The sequence below is a fragment of the Mus caroli genome, unplaced genomic scaffold (genome assembly GCF_978045245.1).
Source record: "Mus caroli unplaced genomic scaffold, Mus_caroli_1 scaffold_1, whole genome shotgun sequence".
Taxonomy (NCBI): domain Eukaryota; kingdom Metazoa; phylum Chordata; class Mammalia; order Rodentia; family Muridae; genus Mus; species Mus caroli.
The window spans coordinates 19,769,372-19,782,540 of NW_028227256.1; the positions used below are offsets into that span (position 1 = coordinate 19,769,372).

General features: G+C 39.2%; 1 protein-coding gene across 29 annotated transcripts in view; it reads right to left on the minus strand.

Annotated features, from left to right (window-relative positions):
- The window catches only part of Rims1 (regulating synaptic membrane exocytosis 1), a 542,679-nt gene that overhangs the window by 454,295 nt on the left and 75,215 nt on the right, over nt 1-13,169 (minus strand). For 26 of the 29 annotated variants that reach the window (XM_085836010.1, XM_085836009.1, XM_085836007.1 and 23 more), the window contains exon 2: nt 7,323-7,403. The exons of 2 other annotated variants lie outside the window; for them this stretch is intronic. In XM_085836010.1, coding sequence (XP_085692136.1) covers nt 7,323-7,403 — 81 coding nt within the window. Of the gene's footprint in view, nt 1-7,322; nt 7,404-12,170; nt 12,349-13,169 lie in introns of those variants that run through there. One more of the 29 variants, XM_085835968.1, reaches the window with a different exon arrangement.

Genomic DNA, 13,169 nt, shown 5'->3' on the forward strand with positions numbered 1-13,169 from the left:
AGATTTCATCCTACCCTTTAACCTCTGGAGTGATCTAGACAATACCTAGAATTGTACATTATACTCTGCAATCAGTGCAGACCAGTACTTCCTGAGAGGAGAATGAATAGGCCAACTCATAGCCGAAGATGCAATGAATTGCTTATCCTATTGCACACGCTGCTGCCAGCTGAAGACATCCACTCCCCTTTCTCTCAATGCCTCCTTTGCATCAACGCTGATTTAACATGATTCCACTGAAGGGGTGGACCACATCTGTGCTGTGATTTAAAAAATCAAAAGTGTTTAGAAAAAGACAGCAGAAATTTTGAATAACTTCAGGGGCAGGAAAGATGACACAGCTCAGAAGGGACAGAGGGAGGAAAGTTCTAAAAATAGGGAAGGGTGAGATTCGGTGTTGAAAGGATCATTCTTAGACTTTGGAAGGAGTCATTGCATTCAAGATGAGGAATCTACATACTAAGGATGTGCTAGTGGATTATCTGGTCTTTTGCATGATACCAGATACTCCATCTACTGCTATAGCAAGGCTTAGCTGTGAGCAGCCAGCCACATAAACTAAAGGTCATGTGTGATGTGCAGAGTTTAAATACACAGTGACATACTGACAAGAATATCTGCCTACACTATTAAAGACACAGTTTGGTTAAGTACCAAAAATATAACTGTGGTATTAGGTATAAATGTACAACTATAATGCACACACATACACACACACATACACACACACACATACACACACACAGTATGGGAATATTAGTTGGTGTTTATTTTTAGTGCTTGGGGTTGGCTATTTTAAAAGTAGGTTAAATGTATACTACCACAATTTAATCTAGATGATTAAATTGGTTCTGGAACCATGTATGCTGGTCCTCAGAAGTCTCTGTGGTATGATTAAGTCTGCACAAAAGTTGTTATTGCTGAAAAAGCCATGCCCTTGAGATCTGCAGAAGTAAGCCTATTAAAAGAAAATGGTGGTGGCAGCCTTCTCATCAGTTCAAGGCTGACTCATCTGAAGCATTGGAGAAAGAATGATGTGTGTGGCACACATGCTTGTATCAAAAGCATCAATGCAGATGGCACCTAGGAAGATCAAGGGGAGGATACATATTGACCTTACACACAGGGGGGTTTCTTGAAGAGAGGTGGTAGAAAAAAACAGAGAATAGCCATTGGAAATTCTAGGACCACATAAATGGGGAATACTTTATTTCATATCATATATCAACGATAAGAAACATCCCATAAAAGGTTTGACCACCAGGGTATATCATGCCAGGCTAAAGCTTACACTCCTCCTAAGAATGACCTCAATACCAAGTTAGAGAAAAATGTAGCACTTAGTCACTGGCTCTGGCAATGAGAACGTGTTTTAAATTATCCCAATGCAGCTTGATGTTGCGAGAGCAGTTATTCTGTCCTAGAAACTATACTGCAAATTCTCCTAACTCCTAAACTCAGTGTTCATATTAAGTATTACAAGCTCTTTAATTCCTTCCCTTGCCAGACTAAAGCAAAATGAAACAGACCATTTCCTCTCTTGGACAGAATGATAGAGTAGCAGGTACTGTGAGATATCATGACTTATTGGATTGTATAATTTCCTCCTATTCTCCAACTTGAGAAAAACCCAAGAAACAAAAATTTCATGTTAATTTTACCTACACATCTTCATCCTGAGGGAGAGTGGACATGATTTAATTTGTTGAACCCTACTAATATTTTGATGTTTTTGCTGCTTTGATTAAATGATAACTCATGTAGTATGCTTAAAATATGATCTAGTGACATTTTGATAATATAGTAAAGGAATTTTGGAATAGTTTATAAAGCTTTCAAAACCATGAACCATGTCGATGTGTCTCTGTGGGTTGTGAGTAAGAGGATGCAGAAAGCATGCACAGAATTCTGCTTCCCTTCTACCTACTAAGCACACACACTCTCCCAAACACATTCTGCACTCAGGATGGTGTCTCAGAAAAGTCAGCCTCCAGCATCATCTTCTGATGCTGGCTTCTCATTTCCTTTTCAGACTCAAGCAATGACTGCATTTTGATCTGCTTATTTCTTCAAACCACTGCTACACCATTGCTATCCATCACCTCTGTATGACCAAACTCATGGTTCACTTTCAATTCATGCAGTTATTTCCTGAACTTTTAATTTCATGGAACATGTTGAATTCCCCTCATGAATCTTTGCACTACGTTGCTTCTGAGCATACTTTTTAGATACTCCATGACTTCTCAAATAAACTCGAAATATTCTTCTTTGTCATATGTTTTTAAGCACTGGTTTATCCAAATTTCTCTCTCCTCTCTTCTCTTCCCTCACCTCTCCTCTGCTCTCTCCCTCTCTCCTCCTCCCTCACTGCCTCCCTTCTTTCCTCCCTTTCCCTCTCCCTCTCTCTCTCTCTTTCTTTCTTCCTGCTGTTTTTTTCACCCAAAGAACTTTTGTGATGCCCCCTGTTGCCATACTCACCTAAGAGCATCAGAGAGCCCCAACTGTATGTTAACTTTATAAAACTGGGTAACACACAGATACTGCACTGTCACTAACATAACGTCTATACTCACCACCATTCTGGCCATCTGTCCTAGACATGGGTTATAGCCTTAACTCGGTTTCCTGGTCATTGTGTCCATCTATCACCCAAGCATGAAGTAAATGCGTGTACTCTTGAATGCATTCAATTAACCAGAAAGCTCTATCCACAAACACTCAATTCCAGCTCTTTAATGACTCCTTCCAGAGTCTGCATTTCTCCTCTAAGGTCTCCACATCTCCCCAGGAACTATTACAAAGACTGTGGACTGTCATTGGTTATATTCAAATTCCATTTTCCCCCTTCCAACAAAGAAGAGTAATTTCATACATACATGCATTTGACTATGTTAATCTAATTAAACTCCATCACTGAAAGTCTCATAACTAAATGTGATGGATATTAAAATGTACACCTCAACTCATTTACCTTGAATAATAACTCTGCCTTAAAATCCTAATCTGGAATGGACTCTCATCAATTTCTATTCTATTGCATTCAAACTTTAAGAACAAGTTTTGGTCACTGATATTTGTCAATTTTTTTTTCTGACCTACTAACAGAAATAATTTAAAGTTTTTTTTCAACTCATTTATGTCTAAAATCTGTCCTTGAAAATTCCCTCCTAACTTCCTTTTGTCCTTTCCACATATGGAGAGTTTAATTCACAAATATTATCCTCTATAAAAAGTAAAAAGAAATAAGAAATCTGGTCTTTAAATTCTTCCGTTTACCTAGAGCGAAGCCTACTTTCTTAATCAGAGAATTACGGTGTGAGGAAATAGATGGTTAAAAAGAAGATGTTCCAACTGGTAATAAGGACACATGCTCCACTATGTTCATAGCAGCCTTATTTATAATAGCCAGAAGCTGGAAAGGACCCAGATGCCCCTCAACAGAAGAATGGATACCGAAAATGTGGTACATTTACACAATGGAGTACTACTCAGCTATTAAAAACAATGAATTTATGAGATTCTTGGGCAAATGGATGTATCTGGAAGATATCATCCTTAGTGAGGTAACCCAATCACAAAAGAAGTCACTTGATATGCACTTACTGATAAGTGGATATTAGCCCAGAAACTTAGAATACCCAAGATACAATTTGCAAAACACAAGAAAATCAAGAAGAATCAAGACCAAAGTGAGGATACGTCATTCTTCCTTAGAATAGGGAACAAAACACCCATGGAAGGAGTTACAGAGACAAAGTTTGGAGCTAAGACGAAAGGATGGACCATCCAGAGACTACCCCACCCAGGAATCCATCCCATAATCAGCGACCAAACCCAGACACTATTGCATATGCCAGCAAGATTTTGCTGAAAGGACCGTGATATAGCTGCCTCTTGTGAGGCTATGCCAGTGCCTGGCAAATGCAGAAGTAGATGCTCACAGTCATCTATAGGATGGATCATAGGGACCCCAATGGAGGAGCTAGAGAGAGTACCCAAGGAGCTGAAGGGGTCTGCAACCCTATAGGTGGAACAGCAATATGAACTAACCAGTACCCCCAGAGCTCGTGTCTCTAGTCGCATATGTAGCAGAAGATGGCCTAGTCGGCCATCAGTGGGAAGAGAGGCCCCTTGGTATTGCAAACTTTATATGCCCCAGTACAGGGGAATGCCAGGGCCAAGAAGTGGGAGTGGGTGGGTAGGGGAGCAGGGCAGGGGGGAAGTTATACGGAACTTTCGGGATAGCATTTGAAATGTAAATAAAAAATATCTAATAAAAATTTTTTAAAGAAGTATTCCAAGAGCCTAAATTGTTGCTTCATGTCCAATAAAGCCAGAGACACCACTGGTAACATGGTATTAGGTTCAACTTAAGTTATGACTCATTTCCAGCAATAGAAGTATACCTAAATTTAATTAATATAAAAATGGATGATAAATGAAAATAACGAATCATGTTTTAGCCTAGTGTAGACTACACCTTGAATCTTAGCACTAGGGAGTCAGAGACAAAGGCATTTCTGTCTACATAACCCATACTGGTTGGCAGAGTGAATTTCAGGACAGACAGGGCTATACTATCCTCGTCTCAGTAATTGAGCGGGGAGAAGGGTAGGGAAGGGAAAGAAAGTCTAAAGCCTTAATTGGAGTTAACAATATTTGCCACTTTGTAACTAATAAATGAAAGTGGAATTTGCAACCAATGAACCCAGTTAAAATGGAATTGTGCACTGCTGAGAAGGAGCTCTGTAGGGCAGTGATTGCTTTATATGTGCACAGCAGGGAGACCACCCAGCACTAAAATGAATAAAATAAGTTACTCCATAAACTTCTCAGTGTGTCAAGAGCTTGCTTCATGATACAAGGATCTGAGTCCTGATCTCTAGCATCTGCATAAAACAGATTCAGCTGTGTGTTTCTGTCACACAAGTGATGGAAGGCAAAGGCAGGATCCTCAGAGCTCCTTTTCCAGAGAGTCTAGGTAATGCAGTTCAGGGAGAGACCTTAACTCAAATAAACAAACAAACAAAAAAGCAAGTAAACAAACAAAACAGAAGGTGGAGATGGCCTCAGAAAATGTCACAGTAGGCAGGTATGCCTGTCACACAAGCATGAAAACCTGAGTTCAGACCCCTCGCACCTACATAAGAATGCATGGCATGGCTACCATGTGCCACCAGCTCCAAAGCAGAAACACAGGAAGATGATTGGGTTTACTGACTTGCCAACCTGCCACCTTGTTTTGTGAGACACCTAGTGTCAAGCGAATAGAGCTGAAATAGAACAGGAAACACCAATATCTCCCCTGGCATCTGCAAGTGCACACACACACACACATATATATATGCACACACTCACATACATGTGCACACATAAACTTGCATTTAGACACACACACATACACACACACACCCACAAAGAGACAGAAAGATAAGGCAGAGAGCACTAGTGAAAGACATCTGACATCAAACTCTGACCTTCACATTTATGCTTTCAAATATCTATACATATCTGCATATACATGTACAAATAGGAACATGTACACTGGAAGTTACAGACATAAAGTAAAATAAAGCTATTTCAGTGGTATTGGGGGGGATGTTGTAAATCAATGTTAATTTTAAGATATGAGATACTTAGAGTAAATCAGAAGTTTTCTGGGAATTATCAAGAATAATTCTGTCATAAGCAAGTGTTGCATACAATAACAGGATTTATTTTTTTAAAGGCCCATGCATGGTGACACATGCCTCTCCCTATACTGGGGAAGCTGAGACAGGAGGATACCTTAAGCCTTGAATTTTTAGACAAGCCTGAAAAACAGTGAGATTCCCATATCGAGATATGAAATAAAATACTATATAATATACATAAGTAGCAATGCATAAAGGAAGTATGGGCTATAAACATCTAGGGTTCTTATGAATTTTTACATTGATCAAAGTAATTATGAATCATTTTTACTATGAAAAATCAAATTTGCTGCTAACAAAATACTGATTTTGAAGAAATTGTTATTCCACTCTGCTATTAAGATCAAATCTTTTACACATCCACTAAGTATCCTAAATTTTGTTGTAAAATATTATATACGAAGGCTTAAAATATTTACAACTCTTTGTTCTTGCATATAACATCCCAACCATAAGAATTTCAAGGGCCAAACCTTAGGAGAAAGCAGCAAGGAGAGATAGTATCAAAGACACAAAATCCAATTTTAATTGTGGATTTTGATTAGGTAAGATGTAAAGAGCTTTAAAATTCTGTAGAGTGTGATATCTTATGTAATGACCATAAAAGATTTATATTACCCTAAAACATTAATTTTTGTTTAATTTTGATCATTGCTAATAAAAACTTGCCATAGAAACGGGCTAGTCAGAAAAATTTAATTTTCTCTTCAGAGCTTTTTCTTTACTGCTTCATCACTTAATTTTGGCTTTGCATAAAAACATTTCTCAGATAGCTGAAGAGATGTTAAGAAAATTCATCTAAAGACACATTTCGTCAAACGTTTTTCCTGTAAACTTTGGAAAGAGACATTTCCCAGTTGTGAGTGGTTCACAGTAAGGCTTCTGCTGAGGAAGTTGCTGCTGATTATGCATTTTAAGGAAAACTTCATCTTTTCTTACTAGGAGAACGTTTATATTCTGAAGATTGACTGCATCATCTGTAGAGTGCAGGATGCTAACACTATTTAATCTCCTCAAATGCCATATGGGAAACTGAAAGTTTATATCTCCTCTGTCTTCTCCCACCCTTGCTGTTACCCTTTGGTCGGTTGTATTTAATTATCCTTTTACCAACACCTAAGAATGCAAAAATAAATATGAAACTAGGCAGACAATCCAATTTCTTAAGATTGTTCATTGCCTTTAAACATTATAGTATAAGGGTTAGGAGATAGACTACCTGTTCATTTTCTCTAGCCTCTGCTTGGTACCCCATATGCATGTATATTGATCATTGATTCCTCATTTCTGAAAGTCTAAGGATCCAGGTCTCACGCATGCCCAAACCAATAAAAATAACAATAACTCAAAACAGAACTGAGACGCTGATACTGTAAAACCATTTCCCTCTCCTCTGGTCAGCTTCCTTCAATTTGATAGGAGAAGCATCACTTGACAAAGGCACTTACTCCAGAGTTCCTGTTCACAGATAATTTTATCTGACTGACTAGTAGTAGCTTTTTCACTATACATACGCGAGAAACACTTGTGTATCTACTCCCACATGCAATGTGATTAATAAATCTGTAACCAATGATCTGGGTAAGAGGTGACATTTTCAGTCAATAAAACCAATGCTGTACTTACAGTGGTGGTTGATGGGGCTGGCTTTCAGCATTTCTTGGTGTTTTGCAGGCAGCAGGCTTCGCCATGTCCCTGACAACACACCTGGGGCGCATGATAGACAGCACAACGCACTATTAATTATAAAAGGGTAGAGCATATCTGGAAATTAAACACCGTACTGAAAACACAATCTAAAGGCAAGTCTCGTCCAGCCCATTAACCTTTGTCCTGAAAAGGCCCTAGATGTTGGAATTCTTTGACTTGGGTTTCCACAGGCTCAATTATACCCACATATATTTTATGCTGGCCTCAATATTTGATTTTCCTTTTAACATCAGTAAAATGATTGTCAGCAGCTTTTCCCATAGCAGACAAGCTATTGAAAGCCTTGGCCTCGCCACATGAAGACATCTGAGAGCTTAAAAATAGGGACAGCTGCTGTGTTGATAGGTTAAGCATCAAGCAGAACTTTCTGTGGCTTTGGCTGGCTCACTAAAAGATATGGACTCATACTGCTCATCATTAACTACCACATAGGTCGCCCTGCTTATGCTGAAAGAGATCTGAGAGGCCTCTAGATATTCCCCCATATTACAAATTCTCTTCAAGCTGAGGAGGAGAAAGGGATGGAGGACAGGTTCACATGGGAAGTGTGTATGTGTACATGTGTAATAATTCTTGAAAACCTCTTTATTTTAAGCCCTTCATGATAAAGTAAGTGCAGAAGTTAGACAAGGCATCAGAGCTCCAAAGGGCAATAGGAGTTGCTATTTTTACTTGTCTTTTTTTTTATTTTGTTTTTGTTTTAAATTAAATATTATTTTATTTACATTTCAAATGCTATCGGTATCCACTGGCAAGAATTAGAAAACACCTCCATTTGACTCTATTTGAATGACTCATAATCATCCCAAAGCTTTAAAGCAAAAACAGCTCTAAACAGAGAGGCTTGGTTTTACTACAAAAGCTGGACATTATAGACTTTGCTAGATGTAAATGCCCCGAGGCTCTAGGGACTGTAAGCTTGAGCCTGGCTCTAAAGAACTTTCTTGGAGATTTGGCTGCATTGCTCAAAATCAGGCCAATCATGTGATTCCAGATCTCCAGTGAGGCAGTGGTAAGAAACCTGTTTCATCAGAGGGAAAGCTGCATGGCAAAATTCTCCACTTCTGAAAGAAATCATACATGTAGACACAGACACAGGCACAGAACTGTGCATACACAGACACACACTGCTCATTCCACCGGCAAGCACAATCGGAAGTCACTATGAGAGCCTCTGCCAACTCCCCATGCCTTCCTCCCTCCCGGGATCAGGCTAATCTTGTGTTGCTGCTGCCCATAGATGTGCAGGGGTGCACACAGAAACCTCATGCTCCTGTCTCAGCTTCATGAAGAAGCTACTCATGTTTCAATACTAAGACGACTTGCAGGAAGCAGCTGTTCGAAGCCACCCGTGAGCATTTCTCAGGCTTGGAACTTCAGTCTCACTTTCACAAGGTGTAATGCCCAGTAACTTAAATTTCAGAGCACTGGGGGAAAAAAAATCGTTGACAATTCTCACTCAGCCCAAAATAGCATACACAGCCTGTTTGATCTACATGGGCTGGCTTCTGAAAATACCACTGAGTTGGAAAATTTTTCAAGAATTTGAGAATCAAAATTCTGCTTCTTCTCTCCTAAGGATCAAGTATTTGTACAAAGCTTGGAAATAATTCTATCACATACAGATTTTACTAATCTTTGACATGATTATTTTCTAAGAATTGTAGACAGGCCTTTTTTCTTTCTTTTCTTTTTCTTTTTGATAACTACAAAGCCATGTCTTTGGAAGAAAGTTGTTATCTCTCTCCTGTGGTTTGGGTTTAAAACCACACCAGTTGCCATATTTCTATATTTCTGTCATTTGCGCTTGCTACACAAACTTACAAACAGCAACAGCAAAAAAAAAAAAAAAAAAAAAAAAAACCCAATAAAACAAAGAAACAAAACAAAACCTTGACCTGAATCTCTGAACTTTGAATCTTAAATCATAAGAAATAAGCACACTGCCCTTCAAATTCAGTATAATTGGAATTAATATATAGATATAGACATTTTAAATTATTTCCTTGTTTCTGTTTGATATTGTAGATTGAATCTAGGCAAGCATCCCACTATTGCTGTTTCTCCAGCCCGGCTTTTCAGTAACTTGGCCAAGCTAGTCTTGAACTCACTCTGCAAACCAGGCCTCAAACCTGTTTGTTACCCTAATGTCTCAACTTCCTGAGTGGCAGGGATTAGACTCCTGTATAACTAAGCAAGCTTGATTTAGACATAATTCTAAAAAAAAAAAAAAGACAACATCACATTTCCCATACTGATCTTTATCCAGAGGACTTATGTCCCTTCAATGGATATAGCTAGCTACCAAATCTGAGCTTTGGGGGAAAAACCAATTAGCTTTAGATTGCTAATTATTCATCCAGCTTAAAGGGATTCTCAGTCATGATAATATATATATATTCCTACATTTTCTAATATGAATTCTTTCAGATTAAAAAAAAAACCCTCTAGTGACAAGGCAATAAAGTGCAGAGGCTCCTCCCTCATGCATTCTCACGGAGGCCATTTTAGGTTGAACTAGAATTTGACCTCCTTGATTGTTAATCCCATGGAAAATTACCAAACTCTATCCTAGGAACTCAAGGTCAGGATAGTCTAGCTAACTTATCTAGTGTCTGTTAAACTGCCTGTTTATGTAGAAACTCCCTTCAGCTAACCCCTTACCTTTGCTTCTGTTAAACTACTTGCTTCTGCAAAGTTCCCTGCAGCTGCCAATGAGATGCCAGATGTGGGTTTTCCCTTCAAAAACCCTGTGCTCTAGATACCACAGGCTATACCTAGTTCTAGGAACACTTGGATGTAGTCCTAGTTGGCTACAATGAAGACTTTCAATGAGCTGTGTTTGAGTGATCATCTCTGGTGGGCTACCTACCCATAAAGAAAGAAAATATACGTTATACTCTGAAGAAGTCACACTGAATACATAATTTTCTCAGGAGTCTTTGTTAGCCTATACAAATTAACACTCTTTTACAACTATAATTGAAGTGTATCTCAGTTTGGAGAGTTACAATCTTAATATTTTTGACAGTTCTAATGTATAGAATTTGTTTAGCTCAAGGAATTTACATTATTTCTTACCCATTAGATACAATATAATGATAAGATCCCTTCATCCTTTAAGAAACACAATGGTATTTCAGTGTGTTAAAGGTCTCTCCAGGATTCATGTCCACTGTCTTCAGAGAGCACAAATCCTGCATGATGTCCTACTTCCAGGGATCTTTACAGTCTGAGCAAGAGCTCAAGGCCTTTGACCTCTAATCCTTTGTGATGTCTTCAATTACTGGATGAAAAATCAGATCTGGACACTTACAGTCTTGTAAGAGTGTAAGCATTCTCTCAAGCATCACTGAAGACTTATGCAAATGAGGCATTCTGAAGCTACCTCTGGGGAATGCTCCTTCTGACCCCGCCCTTGGATCTGCTGCATTTTAGAACAGTTGCAATCAACTCAATGAAGGTCTGCCAACTGCCCACTCAACCACTTCTACCCGTCCATGTACACACACAGGGGAGAGAAATTCACATAGCCACAAGCCTGAGGATAAGACTACAGAAGGGCTCTCCTCTCTCCAAACAGGAAGTGAATGTGCTTCCAGATACTGGCTTTTGTGAATTAAAAATTCTGAATACCTTCAAGAAACATAATTTACGTAATCTCTGTCTCTCCCTCTCCCCACTTTCCTCCTCCTTTTTTCTCCTGTCCTCCCTGTCCCCCTGCCCTCCTTTGAGACTTTCCATTTGGATGTTAGTGATCAATTCCCTCTACCAGGGCTTCTACACAAAAATACCGTCATATCAAACTTTATCTAAATTTAAACTTTGCGTTGTGTGACGCTTCACAGCTAAAGTGGGGCAACTAGTCACCACGCTCTAAGCTGATGCTAGTCGACTCTAGCTGCCGACATGTTTGTTTTTACTTCATGGATTTCTTATTATTAGTGGAGACAACTGCCGTTAAACAGCACAGGAGAAACGATTATGCCTATACCAGCTTCCCAGGTGATACCCATATTCACCTTAAAGGTGTAAGAATGGTTAAAATAACCTACAGATGAGAAAAATGAAATATTTCAAACACACAGTCTTTTGATTTCCTGGCCAGCTAAAAGCAATGTGAGAGGCATTTTTTTTTTTTTTTTTTTTTTTTTTTGGTTTTTTGAGACAGGGTTTCTCTGTGTAGTCCTGGCTGATCCTGGAACTCACTCTGTAGACCAGGCTGGCCTCGAACTCAGAAACCCACCTGCCTCTGCCTCCCGTGTGCTGGGATTAAAGGCGTGCGCCACCACGCCCGTGAAAGGCATTTTTACTGGACTGCTTTCCTTCTCATTCTCAAAATACTTCAAGTTGTTCTCAAATCAGATCATTTGCCACTACTTAGTGGCATAAAATATATGCACATTTCCTATCACCAGGCCAGCACTCCTTCTTATTCCCAGTCATACATGTAACTGCCTGTCTAGCACTGACTACCTTACAGACTACTAAACAGTAACATCTCCTAAATGAACCTTCGTTTCTCCAACCTGATTCCCTGGTGGGTACCTCTATCTCAGGAATCTATCCCTAGCTGTCAGGTCCAAACTCTGGGCTTGGCACTTCTTTTTCCCACACCCTGTATCTAATCTATCATACTGGCTACATTTTCAAAACATTGCTACAATCTCTTTTTGTGACTGTGTCTCATCCCCCCTCTACCTACATTGTTCTAGTTTTATTCTGAGCCCATGGTGTTCATCTGGAGGTTACAGGAAAACTTACTGGAGTTGGTTCTCTCCTCCTACCACATGGGTGGGTCCTGAACATCTAACTTAGGTCATCAGGCTTGGAAGCAAGCACCTTGCCAGGTGGAGCCATGCCACGTCATTGACTCTCACCATGGGTTTCTGGTGGATTGCTCAGTCTTTATTCTTGCTCTGGTCTTTGAGTTCATTCTGAGCACAGCAGCCAAGTGAATCTTATGAAAAATAAATCAAATAAGACACCACTACCCACAGTTCCACAGTGGCTTCCCAGACCTTTCATGACAAAATACAGTCTTTCAAATGTCTTCCTCCAGCATCTCCTAACTGTGGGAGCTCACCCTCCCCTGCTGTTTCCCATGGGGCTATGACTCCAATGCTCAGTTTAGCATCTGTGCAGCACTCTTTCCTTCTGTCTGGAGTATCCTCTCTCAAACTTGTATAACTAAACTTCTTTCTCTCTCATGACTTCATTCAAATTTTGGTCTTTGAGGTTTCTCACCCCACTAGGTCTTCTCACCTCTACAATATTGTAAAGGGAACATCTTGTAACATTCCCAAGCATCCTCTGTATTGCCTGACTCTACAGAATTCGTGCATACCTCATGTTTCCTACTGTTTAAGAGAAGAGTTTCTCAAGAGTAGAGAGATCTTAGTCTATTTGGTTCATTAATACATACCAAGAGCCTAAAATTTTGCTGATATACATCAGTCAACTACTGCATATTTGATAAAAATTAAAAGCTATAGTCTTCAGAATTAGGTAACTAATTTAGCATGGTAAAAAACATGATTCAGAACACATGATAGATAACATATTTTTTGAAATTATACCACATTTCTGCAAAACAATTTCAAAATATAATTTGTAGTGAATAGCACTGTGATTCCAATTAACTCCACTCTTTGTTTTATATGGTTCTCTTTCTTAAGAAAAAGGTATATTTCTCAGGAGATGATTTCATGAATGGAAATTTCCCTCTTTTTTTCTTTCTCCATCTCTCCCCTCTCTGTAAGT